Source organism: Panthera pardus, unplaced genomic scaffold (assembly GCF_024362965.1).
Source record: "Panthera pardus isolate Hobbes unplaced genomic scaffold, ASM2436296v1 HiC_scaffold_1, whole genome shotgun sequence".
Lineage (NCBI taxonomy): Eukaryota > Metazoa > Chordata > Mammalia > Carnivora > Felidae > Panthera > Panthera pardus.
In genome coordinates this window covers 62,749,979-62,772,104 of record NW_026526654.1, presented here as the reverse complement: position 1 = coordinate 62,772,104, position 22,126 = coordinate 62,749,979, and the positions used below count along the sequence as shown (strand labels likewise).

Genomic DNA, 22,126 nt, shown 5'->3' with positions numbered 1-22,126 from the left:
AGGATTCAACAAGCTTTTACTTCCTATTTTCTTCCTTAGTGTCACATTTTAAAATTCTTGCCAAAAAAAGAAAGAAAGAAAGAAAGAAAGAAAGAAAGAAAGAAAGAAAGAAAGAAAGAAAGAAAATTCTTTCCAACCCTGAAACTGTACAATTACTTATCTATATTTATTCTAGTACTTTTATGATTCATTTATTACAAATGTGATCTTCAACCTATCCAGAAAGTATGTAGTTCATGGTGTGAGGTAGGGATTGGGCTTCCAATTTTTTTTAACTAAATGGTGAGCCAGTTGCCTTAAGAGGAATTACTAAGTAAACCATTTTTCCCCACTGATTTGAAATATTATTGTATTGTGAGATATATTCTTATATATTTATGGACAAGTTTCTGAACTTTTTATTCCGTTCCATTTATCTTTCAATTTACTCCCATATCAGAGCCACATTCGTTGTTTTTGTAGCTTTGTGCTAAGTTCCATTACATCTGATTGGCTAAGGCCCTTTTGTTATTCTTCCTTTTCAGTATGTAACTCGGTATTATTTTATGACCTTGCAGATCATTTTAGTAAGTCAGTCAAAATTCAGATAGCAAACGTATTTGTAATTGTGTAAAATTTACAGACAAACTGAGTAAAACTTAATAAATAGCATTTGTCCAAATTCTTTTTGACTTCAGCAAAGTTTCACTGTTTTCTTGATGTTTTCAGTTTTTGTGATGTTCTGCATATTGCTTAAGCTTACTTTTCATTTTCATCTCACTAAAAAAAATCTTATAATATTATTTGAGTTTATAGCAGGCCATTCCTATGAAGCATACTTATAATTGGTTTTAATTACGGTAAAATGCACTTAACATAAAACTTATCATCTTAATCATGTTTAAGTATACAGTTCATTGGCATTAACTACATTCACATGACTGTGCAACCATCAACACCATCCATTCACAGAACACTTTTCACCTGGCAAAACTGAAACTCTGTCCCCATTAAACACTAACTCCCCATTCCCCAACTTCCCCCAGCCTCTGGCAACCAACATCCTACTTTGTCATTGTTAATTTGGCTACTCCAGGTACTTCATGTAAGTGGAGTCATAAGTCCTTTTGTGGCTGCTTTATTTCACTCGGCGTTACAGCCTCAAAGTTCATCCATGTTGCAGCATGTGTCAGAATTTTTTTCCTTGTTCCGGCTGAATAAACTCCTCTTGCAGATATATACACCATGATTTGTTTTTTTCAGCCACTCGTCAATGGGACATGTGAGTCACTTTTTTCTTTTTGGCTCTTGTGAATAATGCTGCTATGAACAGGGGTGTGCAACTGCTTTATAATTTAAACAGGTTATATATCACGTGCTCATATTGTGTAGATGGCTAATGAAAGTGTACATCAAGTTCCCAGGCCTTATCAGCCTGTAGGTATACAAGAGGTCACAGTGAGGACAATAACCCACACTTCGCTGGCTGTTTCTCTTACTTGTTCATATAGAACCCCAGTCCTCCTCCTTCATATAAATATTTCCCAGGGAATGTCTCCTGTATGTTCACAGTTTCCCTTGACAGGAAAGTCAGCACATGTGATTTCCCCTGTTCATTCCAGCTTCTCAACTACACCACACACACTGGGCCCTGAAGGTAATAATGTCATAGAATGAGTATTTTCCTGTCCCCTCATAATATCCACTCTCGTGTTCCTTAACAAAAGAGAATGAAGGTGCCCATCCAATACAGAACGCTCCTCTTTAAGAACAGAAGGGGAAGGATCACGAATGCTTGAATGGTAATAATTTAGGATTGTTGTGCTATGCATGGATGAATGGACGATGAGAAGATTCAACAGGAGAAGGCTGAATCTCCTTCAACATTGTTCCCTTCCTACTGTGGAACCTTCGCTAGATCTATGATAATGGCTCTGGCCCCTTATCAACTCACAGAAAGGTTTATAATTACACAGCTTTGATTCTGGCCTGCCAAAGGCTGGATACGAATGGGGATTTTTCACTATGATCAAAGGTTTCACCAGCACCTCACTGACTTGTCCTTCTGAGTTCAAAGGCACTGAACAAAAGACTTTATCTCTTCAATCCTCACCAGACCCTTAATGAGAATTTACAGACAAGGAAACGAACACTTAGCTTAACCAATAAATACTGGAACTAGGGCTCACGAGTTACTTAATGCATGTTAAGGTTTCATTTGTATGTTTTTTAAAAATTCCAACCCCAATCCATTTATTTCTTCAAGGAACTGTTTTCATGTTCTAAGTAAAAGATTCTTTGTATTTTACTATTGAAGGGACCCCAACTATGCATACATGATCCAGAGATTTCCCCAGCAAAACCTATTATTAAGGCATCCATAAAGCATATTTAAAATAATTAAAACTGCATAGCATTTTTTAGTAGACTTTCTTTTCTTTTTCTTTCTTCTTTTTTAATTTGAGTGACTAAAATGAAATTCTTTGCAATGATTTTCTCTTCTAACTTTCCTTAGCTGCTTGGTCCCATAGTTACTTCTTAAGATGTCTCAAGTGCTCATTCTTTACCCAGCATGAATTCCAGAACTTGTCATTGGAATCTCTCCCTTATATCCACCCTCAATCTCCCTGTCCCCTCTTGTTCTGCCATACTTACTTAACCAAACCACAGCCCTGGTTAACCTTAGTTCTCTACTTACTCTGTGCCTACAGCTATGCTGCTGAACATCGTCCCATGGCCAGGCTGATGGTGCTTACCTTAAACTCATGGTCACTTGCCTCAGGTGTGCCTGAAATGCCACCTGATATTCACACTGCATTTCTCTACTCCATTCCCTTTTCCACTCTCCTATTCAAGTATTTCGGACCTTCTCCTCTCTCCCCAGATCTCCAAGATCCTCTCTACCCACCCCCCCACCCCCCCACCCCCGCCGGCTCTTATTCTGAGCTGAGGATCTAGATTCTTACTCCACAAAGGAAGCTACAAAAAAATCAGAAAAGAACTTCCAAAAGTGCCTACTCCTACATCTACTGCAAACTCTGGATAAATAATCCAGCTCCCAGGAAAGGTCAGCCTTTCACAAGACCCCATCCTGCCCCACATATTGGTGAGGGGTGCATCTATATCCCTCAGTGACCCCCACATGGAAGACTGACAGATACATTTCCTTGGGACCTAGGGAAAAAAAATTCTGACAATAAAATTTGTAAATAATCTTGTTGCTTTGGCTGCCAGGAAGTTTGGGGTCAAATTTACAACTCAGCTTTAATAATAGATAGACTAGATAGATAAAGAAAGAAAGAAAGAAAGAAAGAAAGAAAGAACGAACACAGACCCTACTTTATAGATTAACCTACTAACATCCATGGTCTCTTAGTCCTATCTATATTTTACCCAAGCTTGATACACAATGTTGAATGTAAACCACTTGAAATATTTTCAGAAATGTTGGGAAATAATAGTACATAAAAATAAATCAGGCAGAGAAGTGGGAAGAAAGGAGCATTTCAGGTAGATGGAATATCATGGGAAAACACTTGGAGGTACAACAGTACCTGCCTTTCTTTGGGAACAGAGGAGAATATGGCATGATCGGTCACAGGATGACAGTGACAGGAAACACAACTGTAAGAACATGGCACTGACTCCGCCTGGTAGGCTCTGACACCAGATATCACTTCATTCAGATCTCTGTTCAAAATCACTTCATCAAAGAGAGAGTCCCTCCTGTACCTAGTCAACCAAAATACGTTCCACACACACATATACACATACACCGCCCCTCACTTTCTCTGCCTTTATTTACCCTGTCTTATTTTCCTCTATTGTGCTTATGAACATCTGACACATGTTTGTATATATATGTATTAACTTCTCCCTCAATAGTGATCTAGTAAGCAGGGTTTTTTTATATTATTTTATTATTCCAGCACCCACAGTGGTACTCAATAAATACTGGTTAAATGAACAGAAAAGTAGTTTACCACCAAATTGAGAAAGACCTACTAAGCCCTGCAAAGAAATTTAGAACGTATTCTACTAGTAACGGGCAATGTCTAAGGGTTCATGTAAAGTGTTCCCTCTTACAAAGATAACTCTGGCAGCGCACCAGAGAGGAAATCCATTGCAAACATCCAAATGATGAGTTTTGCAGGTCAAATGAAGTTAGGGTAAGTGGCAATGGAAATACAAGGGAAGGGATGGATTCACAACAGACACACGCAGCAGACAGTATATCACAATAGCTAAACCAGGCACCACAAAGGTCACTGGACAGCGATGTGACCTTGGGCAAGCTACTTATCAAATTCTTGGTTTCCTCGCTTCTAAAATGAGTATGCTAGTTGTACCCACCGACTTGACAGTTTTTGTTATAAAGATTATATGAATAATGTATGGGAAAAAAAACCCAGAATTGACCACATTTGGTGGCTGCTCCATCCGCACGCCTAGCACTCTGCCCAGCCAGAATGCATACGTGCTGACAGCAAATGAGTTAATGAAAATGAGTAGCAAGATAAAAAGTCCAAGTTAGCTACAAGGCAAATCCTGTAAGAGAGAAAAGTAGTGAAGCCAAAAGTACTCAGTAGGTGGGGAGACTATGTACATACCTGTTCAGTTTGAGAATATCGAGGCTGAGAAGGCAATGGGGACCCACTATATTAGGCACTGGTAGGCAAAGGAAATAGAAGTCCAGGTCTCAGAGGCTGGAGAAAGACGGGTACAGCTGGTAGCTGAAGTCTAATCTAATCGATCGCATTAACTAAGACAGAGGCAAACAGACTTAGAATAAGAATCCTAGGAAACAAAAACATTTAGCATTAGTGAAATGAGTTGGGGCTAGAGACTGACAGGCTGTAAAAAGGTAATAAGAAAGATAAGAGAAATTTAAACGTTGAAAACAAAAGAGGAAGATGCGAGAAAAATGGTCAACACTGTCAAAATTGGTATGGATACGGCAGAGTGACAACTAAAAAGAGACCACAAGATTTTAGCAATTAGGTTGTTAGTAACCTTTGCAAAAGTTTTCATGAAGTGGTTGGGGCAAAAGCCAGATTATATGGACTGAGGAGTAAATAGGAGTTGAGGAGACAGGGAAGGTGTAGGGAAGATCATTTCAGGATAAAGTAGATTTGGCCACAAAATCACCTAAAAGCCTACCTGGCCAATTATTTCCACTACCACCTCTAAGTGGTCACTCATGAAAGTATTTTTTCATAAGAGTCTTGTAACATACATTACTCTAGAAACAAGGGTGACCCTAGCTAAAATCATCAAGTAGAGTAAGCCTATCTTCGTTACTCTTGCAACATGAGTTTTCACCTGCCCAAAGGTAGCTACCCCTTCATGGTAGCAAAGACATTTGATTTTTAATGACAAAATAATGGCCTATAAAATTATAGTCGTTTTATCAAGTCTTTCGAATAGTCAGCAAAGAACAGTAATCTATATACCCTACTGATTAAGTTATGCAGAAGATACATGTATCATGAATAACTGAGTTATCAGAATTTTATACCCATTTTTTAAAATAATTATAAAAATCAGGGATACAACAGCATACTGTGTATTTCTTTAGCCTTCATTGCTCACCTACCACCCTATGAGCAGAAATCACTATATCCATTTTGCATGCCAGAAAGCTGGAGTTCACAGAGATGAAGTATAGTGGTAAGAGTATGCTAACTAGTGTAGCAAACCATGCCCAAATCTCAGACACTTAACACAGTAAAGGTCTATTTCCCTCTTGTGTCACAATCCAATGTGACCAGTGAGGTTTGGGAGCAGGAACACAGATGCTTTGGTCCATGAAGTCATTCAGGGATCCAAGCTCTTCCCATTAAATTATCTACATCTAGCTGGCAGGTGAGAGAAGGGACAAAACAGAGAGAGTCCCATAAAAGGCTTTGGAGGCCAAATAACAAACATCACTCACACCCATATTCCACTGGCCTGAACTCAGTTACATAACCCCACCATTTCCACCAAGGGGAAATGAAGTCCAATGATGGCCCAGGAAGAACAAGAGAAACACAAATACTGATGAGCACAGCGTTCTCTGTCACATTAAGTGGCATGACTAAGGTCATCTAATAGTACCTGAAAGAGCCAAGATGCAAACCCAACTCTGCGAACTCCTGAAAGGAACCTTGCTATTCTATGCTTCTTAATAAGATTCATTTCGTTGACCCACCCCCAATTTTAGCACCTCTCCAAATGACCACGACAGTGATGGGTTATAGCGTGTGTGTGTATTTTTTCATCTATATTTGTTGCCTGTCCTGCAATCCTCCTTACAGATCAATGGTGTTAGTCTTCCAAGAGGTGTATGGCCAGATATAAAATTTGGGGGGCCCTCTGAAGTCCATCCATGCTATGGAATGCATGAACCCCAGGCTAAGAACTCTTCTCTATAGTACCACCTGACTTTTGACATTGTTAACTTACTTCTAACTTTCTACCTGCTTCCCTCTAACTTCAACCACCCCCAACTTCAGTCCCACTGACCTCTTCCTCCTCGCAGCTTCTGTCTCTTGGCCTTCACAGCTGCTGTTCCTTCTGCCTACACTGCTTCTCCCTCAGAGGTCTACATGGTTCACTCCCTCAAGATCTTTGCTCAGATGTTACCTTTTCAGGAAGCTCTTCCCCTCTCCTCCTCCCCCACCCATACTTTTCCACTATAGTACTTCTCACCTTCTACTATGCTACTCATTTTACATATTTATGAGATCATAACCTTTCCTGGCATTAAATTGTGAGCTCCATGAAGGCACAGGTTTTTGTCTATTTTGTTTATTGCTCAATCCCTGGCACCTATGAGGGTGCTTGGAACAACATAAATATCTTTTTGAATGAACTGGGGGGCAACAAAGGACTAAAAAAGAGAAGGAACATACAGGTAGATGTATGGTGTTGGAAGTGTTCTGGTTCTTAAACTGGATTCACAGGTGCTCATTTTATCATTCTGCTTTGCAAACTACAGAGATATATTCATATATATATAACACATATAAAACATACTCATACACTATTTTAATTGTACACATTATGTTCATATAACATACAGAACATATATTAACATATGTAAACATATATAAAACACATTTATTGCATATTAATTATATATAACATTATTTTGATGTTATAATTTTAAAGTACTGTATGAGTTTGTACAAACAATCCTACTCAAAACAGTGTCCCCGCTCAGCTATATGCCCTGGCAGCCTTTCTTATCTAAGTAAAACAGGCAGATAGAGAAAATGGCCCCCCAAATGTCATTTGCATTCCTTAGCTAGTTAAAAATAAATTTTACTCATATTTTTTCCTCACCTATGTTTTAATAGGCCATGTGGAAAATTACCTTATATAATTCTTTTTAGTGCTGTATCATGACCTTTTAAAATAGCATCTTACCTTATGGAAGTGAAACTAAGAGCTGTCTTTGAGAACCTGTTTGGAAATTTAGATACCTAAAAGCATTTCTTCTAAATTAGCCCTTCCAAAGATGTTTTCAAACATGTTTGTTTGAAATCTAGCTTTATTTGGTCCCTTAAATGCTGATCATGATTTTGCTAACAGTAATTAAAATCCGTATAAGTTTCAGATTTCAGCGGAAATATTTTCTTCAGAAATTTACTTTTCAAACATAGGCTCCAAACATGTCACTGAAACCATGGGATTCAAATGCAGAGAGACATTAAAAAATCTAGCACCTTGGTGAGAGATATGCTTACAGACTAAACAAATTGATAAAGGGCAGGGCAGGGAGTTGGAGGAAGGGGCAGGGAGAGGGGAAGTAGGGCTGGGAGGGGGAAGAGGGAGGGGAGAAGAGAAGTTGAGACCGCCTGCGTACATCCGTGCCTGGACCCTGTGGAGGTAAGGCTCCAAAACCCAAACCCAAACCCAAGATGCTCACGAAGCTCCTGAAAACAGGCATTTGGAACATTGTGTCCACTGTGCCAGGGAACATGGTGCAGTAGTTGGAAGTCTCGCTTCTGAGTTCCAGCCTGCCCTTTTACTCAGCACATACTAAACTGAGCCTCAGTTGAATCATTTGTAAAATTTTAGATAATTTCACACAACTGTTAAGTAAACTCATGTTTATTCAGCTAATAAAGCTGCTCTGTAAAAAATCAAATGTTAAGTAGAAAGGTATCTTAAAATTTCTGACACAAATGCCCCAAGCCTGTACAAAAAGATTCAGTATAGTAAATTACATCCTGGTGGTTTGAAAAAGTCCTGATACTCAAATGGCACAGTGAGAAGGTTAGAAATCCCAGCTCTGCACATGATAAAGTTGATCATATTTCTTTGGTATAAAACAAGAGCCTAATAGTCTTCCAAATATCCTCATAACAAAAAGCAAAGCGGGGGGAGGATTATTACCATGTATGTTCACTGGGAAAAAATAAACAACTACCTAAAGCAGAAACAACATGCACTGAATCCTAAATTAAGGCTATTATCAATAATCGTTATTGACCATTTTAAGCCAGTTAAAGTAAAAAACACAAATGTGTTTCAAGTAACTGAATATTCATAGAGAAATATACTTGATACCCAGAAAAACCACACAAATTTGCCAAGGGAAAATTATGTGCTAACATGTTATGGCCTTTCTCAAAGGTCTATTCTTGGATAGAAAACAAATGCTCTTTAATTAAAACCTTTGCTTATAAGCACATTTCCTGAGTAAGTAAAGTCTAACAAATCCAATATGAGTGAAACACTGCACCCTGGAAACAGAGAGGAGCCCCGGGTGGCTGACAATAGTCGTTTCATATAACCTTTTGCCATCCCTACCACAACAGCAAACATGCAACCTTAAACTAAGTGAAAGCTTTCTAAATTTAGACACTTTCAAATAAGGTATCTTAAGTTATATGTAAAGGTTTAGTAAATTATTTATTATGCCTCTTATCTTTAATAATGGAATACCATGTTTAACTTGTAATCAAAATGGAAAGAAAGCTGTTATACCATATATTACTGTACCAAGACTCAGAGTTTCCAGTCTATATTTAGTTCACATTAAAATGGAAGCAAAGACGCAAACCAAGCTAAAAATAAAATGTTCTACAAAGATGAGATTTTTAAATGGATTGAAATCTAGCTTTATTTGGTCCCTTAAGTGCTGATCGCATCTAGCAGCACCTTAACTTTGCAGTGCTTTGCAAACCTAACTATACCATTTTCCATCACCTAGAATAGGGGTCAGAAAACGTTGGCCCACAAGCCAAATCTATGGGTCATTTCCTTCCGGCCACCTGATTTTGTACAGCCTATAAGCTAAGAAGGTTTTTACAAGTTTAAATGGCTTTTTTTATTAAATGCTTATTTATTTTTGAGAGAGAGAGAAAGACAGAGTGCAAGCAGGGGGAGGGGCAGAGAGAGAGGGAGACACAGAATCCAAAGCAGGCTCCAGGCTCTGAGCTGTCAGCAGAGACCCCAATGTGGGGCTCAAACTCATGAACCGTGAGATCACGACCTGAGCCAAAGTCAGACGCTCAACCTACTGAGCCACTCAGGTGCCCCTAAATGGCTTTTTTTTTAATAAAGAAGAAGAGGATGAAGCGTATTTCTTAATACCTGAAAATTATAAGAAATTCAAATTTCAGTGTCCTTAAAGTTTTACTGGACATCACCACACTTATTCATTTAAGTATTGTCTATGGCTGCTTTTACACTAAAACAGTAGAGTTGAATAATTTCAACACAGACTTTATGGCCCACAAAGCTTAAAACTTTACTATCTGGACCTCTCCAGAAAAAGTTTGCCAATTTTTGCCCTAGATGAATGCTAATTATTCTTATTATTCAAGACATATTCCTGCTCATTATCCAGCAAAATGTTAAAGTTCTTACTTGCTTCTCATATCATATTGAGTTTCTGAGCTATAAACCTGTCAATATTACTTTATTCTCATTTCTTAACAATCTTCTAGCCATGTTTCTATTTCTCATCATATTTGGATCATTACCGAGCCCAATGATTCCACTCAGAACTGTGGGTAAAAGTTTTAAGTAATATTTTCTTATCTATTCTGTCTCTGTTTCAAATGTTAGATATGAGCCATCATGGCCCACTAATGGGCCACCACCTACAATTTGAAAAATGCTAAGTAAGTCTTCCCTAGACTATTCTAACTACAGTTATGGTGAAAGATAATGTTTTAGTTGCACAAATTGTATCTCATAAAGCCGTGAAAAATACAAATTAATACTTCCATGTATGGCCTTACCATCAAGGTACAAGAATTTATTTATATATTCTTCATGTTAAAGTAAAACCAAGGTACTAACTGATGATTGTAGTGACTATTTTCTTAACGTGCTTAAAGACATGTCTGAATGCAGGTATAATGTTGCAAAGTTCTGAATATGTTTCCAGTGGTTAGGTAGGTTTTACCTAAATTTAAATACCCATAAATATTCCATATTAACTGTAAGAAGACATAGAAATATTGGAGAAATGAGAGCACAATAAATCTACCTAATTAGGAGATATTTTTGACACATGAAGCTTCAAGAGCTTGGCTGAGATGACTCATTGTCAGAAAAAGTCATTGACTACGGTATTGGCACAAAAACAGACACATAGACCAATGGAATAGAATAGAGAACCCAGAACTGGACCCACAAATGTACGGCCAACTAATCTTTGACAAAGCAAAAAGAATACCAATGGAATAAAGACAGTCTCTTTAGCAAATGGTGCTGGGAGAACTGGACGGCAACATGCAGAAGAATGAAACTGGACCACTTTCTTCCACCATACATAAAAATAAACTCAAAATGGATGAAAGACATAAATGTGAGACAGGAAACCATCAAAATCCTAGAGGAGAAAACAGGCAACAACCTCTTTGACCTCAGCTGCAGCAATTTCTTACTCGACCCATCTCCAAAGGCAAGGGAATTAAAAGCAAAAATGAACTGCTGGGACCCCATCAAGATAAAGAGCTTCTGCACTGCAAAGGAAACAATCAGCAAAACTAAAAGGCAAACGACAGAATGGGAAAAGATATTTGCAAATGACATATCGGAGAAAGGGTTAGTATCCAAAATCTATAAAGAACTTAACACCTGAAAAACAAATAATCCACTGAAGAAATGGGCAGAAGACATGAATAGATACTTTTCCAAAGAAGACATCCAGATGGCCAAAGACACATGAAAAGATGCTCAACATCACACATCATCAGGGAAATACAAATCAAAACCACACTGAGATACCACCCCACACCTGTCAGAGTGGCTAAAATTAACAAGTCAGGAAACAACAGATGCTGGTGAGGATGTGAAGAAATGGGAACCCTCTTGCACTGTTGGTGGGAATGCAAACTGGTGCGTCCACTCTGGAAACCAGTGTGGAGGTTCCTCAAAAAATTAAAAATAGTACTACCCTATGACCCAGCAATAGCACTACTAGGAATTTATCCGAAGGATAAAGAGTGCTGATAGACAAGAGTGCTGATACATAGGGGCACATGTACCCCAATGTTTACAGCAGTACTTTCAACAATAGCCAAATTGTGGAAAGAACCTAAATGTCCATCAACTGACGAATGGATAAAGATGTGGTTTATATATACAATGGAATACTATTTGGCAATGAGAAAGAATGAAATCCTGCCGTTTGCAGCAACGTGTCTAGGACTGGAGGGTATTGTGCTAAGTGAGATAAGTCAGTCAGAGAAAGACAGATATCATATGTTTTCACTCATATGTGGAACTTGAGAAACTTAACAGAAGACCATGGGGGAAGGGAAGGGGGGTAAAATAGTTACAAACAGAGAGGGAGGGAGGCAAACCATAAGAGACTCTTAAATACAGACAACAAACTGAGGGTTGATACGGGGGACCGGGGAGAGGGTGATGGGCATTGAGGAGGGCACTTCTTGGGATGAACACTGGGTGTTGTATGTAAGCAATGAATCATGGGAATCTACTCCCAAAGCCAACACTGTATGCTAGCCAACCTGACAATAAACCATTTTTTAAAAAATTAAGTAAGATGAATGTATTGGAAATTTCTATATGTATGCTATCCATAAAGTTAACATTACTTGGATCTCTTGGAGAAAAAAAAAGAAAAAGAAAAAGTCATTGAGATGGTTCATTTGTTGATACCACGTGGCTTATGATGGTTCAACAATCTTAGCCTACAAATCTGACCAAGGTTCCTCCAGCGATTCCCTGTATTCATGGGCCACAGTATTCATTGGCCAACAAAAAGCAAATGAAGTTTCTTCCACATTCGTGTTCAAAACCAAGTTGGTCTGAGTTCATATTAGTGTTGTTTCAGAATGTCTCTTTCTCAATAAATACACGTGAAATCCTCTGCAACAGTAAACCTGAATGTAAAATCAACCACCTCCTTAAGACAGAACTAAGGATTAGGAATAACGGCCAAGAGTAACGAGATAGGAAGAGATAGGATGAATTATAGCTCCTGGTTTTCCCACATCAGCACCACTTTCACTTTTGTACAGTAAGGATTTTTTTTTTTCCTTTGGGGAAATCGAAGCAGCCACAAAATTTTCTAGAGTTTACCACCTGGGCAGCCAGATTAAACTACCTGAAATTCTACTTAGCTGAAACAGAGATAGATAAAAAGTAAAAAACAGAAAGAGAGAGAGAGAGAGAGAGAGAGAGAGAGAGAGAGAGAGAGAAATAGTACACAGCAAGGACAAAGAAACAGGAATAAAATGAAAAATGAAAAGAGGAACAAAGATGTGGGGTAGGTACTAAGATGTGCATGAGAATTTTATTATTAAACCACACTAATTTTAAAAGCATGCTAGTTTTATTCTTTACTTTAAAAGTCATTATATCCACTGCAAATAAACCCCGAGATTAGTGTTGTCCTAAAATAACCCGTATTTCTTTCCATAGAGAAGTGGGTAATTAAATGATGATATATCATGTTAGGTTGAACCACATGAAATTTCTCACTTTCAACCTGTATTTTCCAGCTTTACTGAGATATAATTGACAAACAAAATTATATATACTTAAAGTATACAATGTGATAATTTGACCTACACATTGTGGAATAATTACTACACTTAGGTCAATCAACATATCCAGCACCTCACATAGTTAATGTGTGTGTTTGTGTGTTAAGAATGCTTAAGATCTATTCTCAGCAAATTTCAAGGATACATGACAGTATTATTAACTGTAGTCGCTATGCTGAACATAAGAACTTACTCATCCTATTAATGAAAGTTTGTAGCCTGTCTCTAACATTTCCCCATCTCCCCTACCTCCCAGCCCCTGGCAACCCACCATTCTACTCTCGACCATTTTTGACCTACTGACATAGCAAATTCTCTTAGTTCAACCTAATATCATGGAATACTTTCCCAACACTAGGAAGAATGAGGTAGATGTATACACGCCATTAGGGAAATGATCATGTTATAGCTCCAAACAAGACACAGCATGTGTACGGAATGTTCCCGTTTGTACTTTTTGAAAGAAACATATGTATATTCATAGACATTTTCTGGAAGCCCACCAAGAAAAATGTCAACAATTGCCTCTGAGATGGGAGACTACAAGGTCTGGAGGAAGAGGGAGATTACTTGTCCCTGGATACCCTCCCATCACTGAATATCCTCTCACATTGTTAAATATCTTATTATATGTATTATTACTTGTTTAATTAAATTAAAGAAAAACCTGGAGACTTTCCAAGTGCCACAATTAATTTGAGATTATTCAAATTATTTAAAACATTAACCAGCATTTACAACAAAGAACACTTTAAATAAAGTAATTACTTTAGTGGCCTTTTTGACCCCAAACCTAAACTAACCAAACAGCTTTATGCTCATTAAGGCTCTTAAAAGAAACTAAAATAAGTACTTTGTTTTCACAATAATATCCATATATATGAAGCATTATATGCAAGTGTATAATGTATACATTATTCATTTAAGTTATTCATTTAAGAAATATTTTTTTTTTATTTCTAGGTACAACTCACTCTGCTGTAGGCCTTCTGTATATCTACATACAAATGTTTTATAAAGAGACAGCATGTATATGCATACACATGAATATATGTGTATATGTGCATAGGGATGTGTACATGGACCACACACACCATCCTGGGCTGCTATTCCTCCAGGATCAAAGATGCCACTAATAACCATAACCTGTCAGATCTAATGGTCCCTTGATGCATCAATCGTATGTATGAGCAAGAACGGCTTTCTGTCTTAAAAACCACCGGGCCTTGGGCTAGTCCTGGCCTCCTTTTCCTCCAGACTGTCCCATCTTGCATATCTGTGGAGGTAATCAAGCAAGTATAGTCTTTTTCTAAAAGATTTTTCCCTTAACTCTTAGCTGGGTCATAATTGAAGACTGGGCACCACTATTCAATTTAGCAGTTCTCATTCTATGAATCCCCTCACTGCACTAGCTCTCTTCCTTGAGAATCAGTACTGTGTGATAAAGAGATACAACTAATGAAATCTGTAGCACATAGGAACAGTCTGGATTGCCCGTGGGGGCAGGGAGAGAAGTTGAGACTCACTGGTCTCAAGAGTTTTAGGCCTGGATCTCAGGTGTTCAGATACAAAAAGGCTGATGAACTTACATGCATTTGTATGAGTTAGTATAAAATATAGAATTTCTGAAATTTAAGAAATGTTTCTTGGGAAATTTAAGAAATATTTCATTTAGTGATCACTATGTATAATCATGAGAACAAAATATGTGTGAAATATTTTTATTAGAAAGTTAAGTGGAAACCCAGTAATAAGTATGCTTTTTGAAATTATTCTTAGTCTCAAACACATGCTTTACCCCCAATCACAGAGAATATAACATTTGAAGAGTATAATCTTAGCTATTACCATGAATTCACGACACCTACAAATTTTAGTTTTACTCCCCCCCAAATTTTTAATTAACTTTACTCAACACAAATTAGAGTCATATATTTTCTTTCAAACAGTATAAATTCACCAGCTAATTTTAATATAAGTTTGCATGGAATTTTAACCACTTCATATGAATCTATAAAATACACCATTTTTTAAACCTGCTGAGTTGCCATTAGTAACACGGTTTTATGAACTTTTTTTTTTAAAGTAAGATTTCAAATGTTAAAGGCACTGCTAGAAAGTCCCTATCTTCTTTAGGCTTAATCTTCTAAAAATACATGAAACCCCATATCCTTAGGTTATCATAAATTCTATAAAGAATATCACTATTAAAATGAATTACAAGATGTGCCGATTTAAAAAAATGACCAAAGTGGGGCACCTGGGTGGCTCAGTCGGTTAAGCATCTGACTTGAGCTTAGGTCATGATCTCCTGGTTGGGAGTTCTAGTCCCCCATGGGGCTCTGTGCTGACAGCTCAGAGCCTGGAGACTGCTTGGGATTCTGTGTCTCCCTCTCTCCCTCTCTCTGCTCCTCCCGCACTCATGCTTTCTCTCTCTGTCTCTCGAAAATAAATGAACATTAAAAAAAAAAATGACCGAAGCAATCTTTGACTCTTTGCTAAGTGAATCTTGCTAACACTTGTGTGTGCTTACACATACTTATTTTAGAAAATAAGGAGGCAGGGTAATAAAAGCACAATTCCACAGACCTACAATAAAAGTTCTATTCTCATACAGGGGTCCACTGACCTTAGGAAACAAATTCTCATAAAAATAACTATATAGTGAATTAACTTTTGCAAATTTATTTTTTTAATGTTTTATTTATTTTTGAGAGAGAGACACAGAGAGTGAGCAGGGGAGGGGCAGAGAGAGAGAGGCACAGAATCCGAAGCAGGCTTCAGGCTTTCAATTGTCAGAACAGAGCCCCATGCGGGGCTAGAACTCAGGAACCGCAAGATCAGGACCTGAGCCCCAGTCAGAAGCTTAACCAACTGAGCCACCAGGCACCCAGCAAATTTATTTTTAAAGAGAGCACACAACTCCCGTGATTTGATTCTTTTCAATTTGATTCTTTTCAAATACCTCATTAAAATCCAACCAGGGATAATTGATCGTTAAAGTAAGCCTTTTAAAGTACAATGAAAACTTAAAAATATAAATAATCCTTCAGTGATAAGCATTTGCTATGTATATGCTTAAGATGTAATTAAAACAAATCAACTTTGTTGATTTGTCAAGAGTCAAAAGCACCTGCTACATAAACAAGAGTTAACACAACATAGTAAGTCCACATAATACAAAGAGGTTAATTTTCATTAAGTTAACCATCGCTGGTAAGATCTGAACTCTGCACTTAGCAGGAACCCAGGACTCAAAAGCCTGGCTCGCTGTTGTGTCGCGCAGGGTGTGCTTAACCTCGAACATCATTTACACAGGCAGGGAGCCTCGGCTTCTGCCTTCCAAAGGGCAGCGGGAGGCAAGGGGGGGTGTCCGCTGTCACCTCCTCAAACAACCTTTCGGAGTGGGCCTGGGCCCGCGGGAAGGAAAGGTGGGGGGCTTCTTGCAACTCAGGCTGGTCGGCCTGCACTGGGCTCCCTACGCAATGCACATACTCCACCCAACCATTGCACGCAGGAAGGACAAAAAAATAAAACAGTCCTTTTAAGTTCCCTGAGTGGGAACTCTCAAGAGCGCTTCAGCATTTTCCCACGCTCCCGCCGAGCCGCTGGTTCCCTCTCCTCCACGTCGGCCGCCGAGCTCCCCGGGAGCCCATCCTCGCGGCCTCTCGCGCGGAGCCCGGGACTCCCTTCCTGCCGCGCGGCTGTCCAGCTCCCGCGGGCCCCGCCCCCGGGCCAGGCCCCGCCCTCACCTTGTGGCCCACGTTCCCGGGATCGCCGGCGCGCTCCGCGCGCTCCGGGCGCCCTCGCTCCTTTTCCCCGCCCCGCAGCTTCCCGCCGTCCGCGCTCCCCTTAGACCTCACCTTGGTCCGGATCTGCCCCGAGGTGGACACTTTGCGGATCAGTTTCTGGGGTCCCTCTTGCTCCGCTTCGCTGTCGGAAGAATCGTCTCCGGGCCCCGCCGAGGCACCGGCGGGGGCGACCGCGGCGCCGGCCCCGGCGGCCGCTCCTCCCGCGGCGCCCGGAGGGTGGTGCTGGCCGCCGGCCCCGGCCATCCTCTCCGATTCCTGCGGGGACACAGCACCGCCCTGCGGGGGCGGCGGCAGCGGTCAGTGGGTGCGCTCGGTCCGAGCCGGGCCCAGAGCCCCGCGCCCGGCTGCAGCCGCCATCTTCCGCTCCCCCAGCCGCCCCCGCGGGGAAAGGGTCGCGCGGGATCAGACGCCCTCCCGGCGGCCGCCCTCCAGGCCCCTCTGCCGGGCTCTGGCCAAAGCGGCGACCGCAGTGGCGCACGGGGGACGCGGACCCCGGCCCGCCTGGGACCCCTGCTCACCCAGCCTCGAGACGTTACAGGGTTCCTGACCCAGAGTACGACTTGGCGCGGGTAGAGAGGATGGGAGTGACAGAGGGATAGGGGCAACCTACCACCTCTTGTGGGGTCTGGGCTCCCCAGGATGGACGGGAGGGCGGGGGTCGGGGGGCAAGAAATCTCCGCAGCCACCCTCCACAGGCCGGGCAGTGGCGATGCTCCCTCCCTTCCTCGGTTCCCGGGCCGCTGGGACAAGAACGGCCCTAGGAGTAGAAGGGGAACCTACAGCTTCCTCCCGACTCCCTTGGGTACACCCTGCCACCCCCTAGACCTAGAATCTCTGTCGAGTCTTGGGCCTTACCACACGGTTCCCACTGAATAAAAGTCCCTTCGGCCCCCTAGATGGATGGGCGCTGCCCCTTGTCAGTCTCACGACCCCCCAGCGCATCTCTGATGAACCATACCTCTCCCGCCTCTGCCTTGGGGTTCGGGTCCTTTCAGCTCTCCCGACCGCCGTGTTTAGTTTCTGGCCCACCCCCACCTCCATCCGGCGCACACGGAAGAGAAGAGCATTTTCCGGGAGGTTCCACTCCGCTCTGAGAACTTTTCGTTCAGAAAGAGCGATCCCTTTGGCTAACAGGAAACTGGGAAGGGCGTGGAGAGAGCGCAGAAACAGGAGAGCACACGCAGCCCAAGACCACAGAATGCAAAATAAATGTCTAAACTGAAGCGCTAAGCGAGACTGCCTGGAAGGAAACAATGCACTGAAGCCATGTGAACGCCAGTGCCCGAGCACGAAAACATTGGAGGTCCTGGGAGAGCCACTCCCTAACCCGGACCAGAGCAGGAGGAAACGGGATCAGCAGGCTGCAGCCACAGCTCACAACTCGTCCCAAGTGAGCTGGTTACGCGGGCACTCGGGAATAGCAGCCTTGCGGCGCGTTGTGCATGCTCAGCGTCAAAGAACCCTTGTAGGTGTGGGAGGACTTGGGGGAGAAGATACTAAAATGACAGATTCTTCTTGTCATCCACAGAGAACTCTAAACTTAGCTGTATTTTTAAGTAGGGCAAAAGTCCCCGCCAGACTGTGGAGTCTCTTCACACTTCAGTAAAGCATTTAATCTCTTAAGCGTGTTCAAGTCCTTCAGTACCCATTCCTATTTTTTCGGTTGACATGGCCTTCTACGCTTTCAATTGACATGACCTTTAAGAGTCCTCCAAACTAGCATTCTGTTGGGGTTTTGTTTTGTTTTCTGGGTTTTTTTAGTTGAAATCTTCCAGTAATTTGATTGCTATGTCAAAACTAATTTGCTATGTCAAAACTAACTAATAGACTAATATGTCTGTTGGGGTTTTGTTTTTTGGGTTTTTTTAGTTGAAATCTTCCAGTAATTTGATCGCTATGTCAAAACAGTTCTAAGAGGTTATAAATTACAATATTCAATCCCAATACTATATATCCACACTGTTCGTTAAAAGGTAAAATGTGATGGTTTGAATCTTCCAAGATAGGAGATTGATGCCTTGAAATACTAACTGATGGAAGCTACTTCTCTAGCTTCAGTTGTCTTCTTTACGAAGGGAAGGAGCTAGGCAAAATAAACTTGGAGCCCTTATGGTTTTGTAGATATGTAATTCTATATCTACAAAGAATATTTTGTCATGAAGGGAATGCTTTAAGAGAAAAAGTGATCAAAATAATGGTCTTTAGCTCAACCTAATTGTTTGGTCAGTGAGGAGTCCAAAGGTTTGAAAGTGTAGCCAAGAACACCTAGTAAACGGCCTTTTGAAAGAATAAACCTAGTTCAGACTCTTCCTTTAGTGTTAAGTGAGGCCCAAAATCATGAGCTGGGGCCAAAGTCAAAACCATGTGATTAGCTATTCTAATGTTCTACTCACTTTACTGCACCAACTTTTGTTATACAAAAGTTAGTCAATTATGTTTTCATTCATACTTTAGGCTTTCAAGTTTTGTATAGTTAACATTTTCCTGAATCCAGGCTATTAAACTGACACTGTTTTCACACCTATGCCCATTCTGTGGTCTGAATTAGAGAATTCAATACATTTCTCATTCAAACACTGGTTGCTTACAGATAGCTTAAGAGTTTCATGTGCAAGAGCTGGGCAATTAATACCTCAAAGTAAAGGTATTTATTACTCCATAAAAATTTACCATCAGTTATCCCTGCTCTTCAAACACTCCTGTAACAAGTTCTAAAACTTGGTGGTGACTTTGAAAGCATAGCCAGTCTTAGCCTACTCATGCTAAATAAATTATCCCTGCTCTACAGTTTATAGGACACTCAGAGTGAAAATACCATGTAGGTAAACGAAGGAATGTCACTTCATTTCCCACAAAAGGCAACTCATGAAAACCCTCTTTTCTTCTGAGATTGTTTCAAGTAATCCCTCATGTAAGGTACCCAAACCATTAGATTTTTCTCAGGTCTTATCCATAAATTAGAACTTCCCAGAATGAATATCCAATCCTTATATCATATACCTGCAATGCACTTCACTGCCCTTAAAAATATAACAGCAATGTCAAGAGCTCCATATTTTCAACCATTTTAATGTAGCTCAAAATGACAACTGAAACAAATTTCAAATATGTAGTATATTGCATTATTTCTTTGATTGACAAGATTCCCTTGATTTTTTTCCTTACTTGGTGTTTTCAGATAATTTCTTAGATGTGTCTTACATATTTCTTTTATTATTGTTACTTTGAAATCTTTGTTTGGAACATAACATATCACAAACACACTATTAAAAACTTGGACATAAGCCATGTAGACACTGCATTCAGGATGAAAGGGAAATAGAAGCTACCACTAAATTGGGTTTCTACTTTATAGGGCTTCCTGCCCCATTTAAAGAAATAAAAATTATTACACTCAAGATGTATAAATCACAGCCAATTCTCATTCTGATAACAACTTTATGAATATTAACATATTCTTACTGATAGATATTTTTAATTATATTCTTCTTATTAAGCATTACTTATAAACAAGAGTTTAATATCCACTTGCAACTTTTAAATCCCATATATTCTGTGCTTTTATGTTAAACATTATATCACAAATACATAGAACTCTACCTTTATATACTGAAGAACCCAAGTTGGCACTTTCAAACAGTCACGTCCTAGGATGCACATTCCTAATCAATGGAAACCATGCAAAAAGAACACTGCTGGCTGAATAAGTACAGGCCTGCTTCCATTCAAACTTTCCATAATATACTGTTACATATTTGGAACTTAACATTCAAAACTTTACTCCATTAAAATGTCCTTGGTTGTTACCTGAATGAAAAAGATTTCCTATTAATCATGATATAACTTCATGTACCAATGGTCATCCCCGTGCCTAGGGCAAAACCCACTGTCATCTAGACCTAACGCATAAATACGCTTATAGCCTCTCGTTTACATTTTTGCCCTTTTTCCTTTGGAACTCTTACTTTTCTAATTCTCCATTAGTTTTGAACAGTTTCATCAGAGCCAAGTAGACAAAAACCACATAAAAATAAAAACAAATTTTAGTAAGTAAAATGTACCCTACGATCCTAGTATCACTGTCTAAGGACTACTTTGTAAATACTCCCACAATTTTTAAGTTTTGGCTAGAATTCAAACTACCCATCCCCTCACCCCCACCCCAGGATATCATCTATGATATTTGGCTAAGTGTCTTCCCACCCATCTATTCCCACCACCGAAATATTTTCGTACTGATTAGAAATTTAGGTAATGCCTCTATTTCCACTGATATGATTGCATTCTAAAGCTAGCATTAAAGAAAATACACAGAAACCTGAATGTTAACATTTATCTTCTTTCAGGCCCAATGCCCTGGCTGGAGGAATGATAAGGCTGTTTATTTAAATGCCCTCACTTAACTAAATAATTTCATTTTATCTCCAAATATGAAAAATGTCATGAAGTCCAGTAACTGACTCTCAACTCCAGACATGGGTACATTGCAGGCCAGAAGTTCTGTTCTCCTTACTATTATTCAGCATCAGTACCTGAGATTATGTCTACTCTTTTGAGTAGATCCATGTAGAATCATGGAATCATATCATCATGTTTTAGGTTTCATCAAAAAAAGAATGAGGAGAGTAAATCCTTATAGGTATGCTATTATGCACAATAAGGAAGAATTCAGGGTCTGTGTAATGTGAATATTTCCTATTCAATATTAAATGTTCCTATTATAAATATAAATGAGTATACTTTTATGGTAAAGTATTAAAGTTGCCTATATTTGCAATCAAACAGCAGATCTTCAATAACTGCCAAATGGACTCCTAGTCAAAGCAGACGTTCCTTAGTCCAAGGTCTTTGAGGATCCACAGATTGGGCTTCAGGAACTCTGGTTTGCTTGAAATATTATTATTGGTTTTATATGGCATGTTGCATAGGTACATCGTGGGGAGAGACTCCACAGCTTTGGTGAGGTTCTTAAGGGGAATCACTGACCCAAGAGACACTGAAGAATCCCTGATTTTGAGGAATTTTGTGTCTTTCAGTATATATTTAGATTCAGCTGATATTTCCTCCCTTAGATCCAAAGGTCTGAAATAATTAAAATTTAAGTATTCTTTTTTCCCTAACTTATCACCCCTTTTTCTCCTATACATCACTTTTCAGAAATTTGGGTAACATTTTTTTTTTTAAAGAACTTAAATGAGAATTCCTCTTAGACTTTGTGGTCATACATGTATGCCCACAGGTTTTCAAATAAAATCACTTAAGTATCATTTTGTGCCACACATGTAAGACCTCTGAAGATTTTTTTTTTCTTGG

General features: G+C 39.8%; 1 protein-coding gene across 4 annotated transcripts in view; it reads right to left on the bottom strand.

Moving 5' to 3' along the window:
- Positions 1 to 22,126, bottom strand: part of DGKH (diacylglycerol kinase eta) — a 182,665-nt gene that overhangs the window by 158,474 nt on the left and 2,065 nt on the right. For 3 of the 4 annotated variants that reach the window (XM_053899179.1, XM_053899180.1, XM_053899182.1), the window contains exon 2: positions 16,865 to 17,089. In XM_053899179.1, the coding sequence (XP_053755154.1) occupies positions 16,865 to 17,089 (225 nt within the window). Of the gene's footprint in view, positions 1 to 16,864; positions 17,090 to 17,771; positions 18,606 to 22,126 lie in introns of those variants that run through there. The other variant, XM_019447434.2, reaches the window with a different exon arrangement.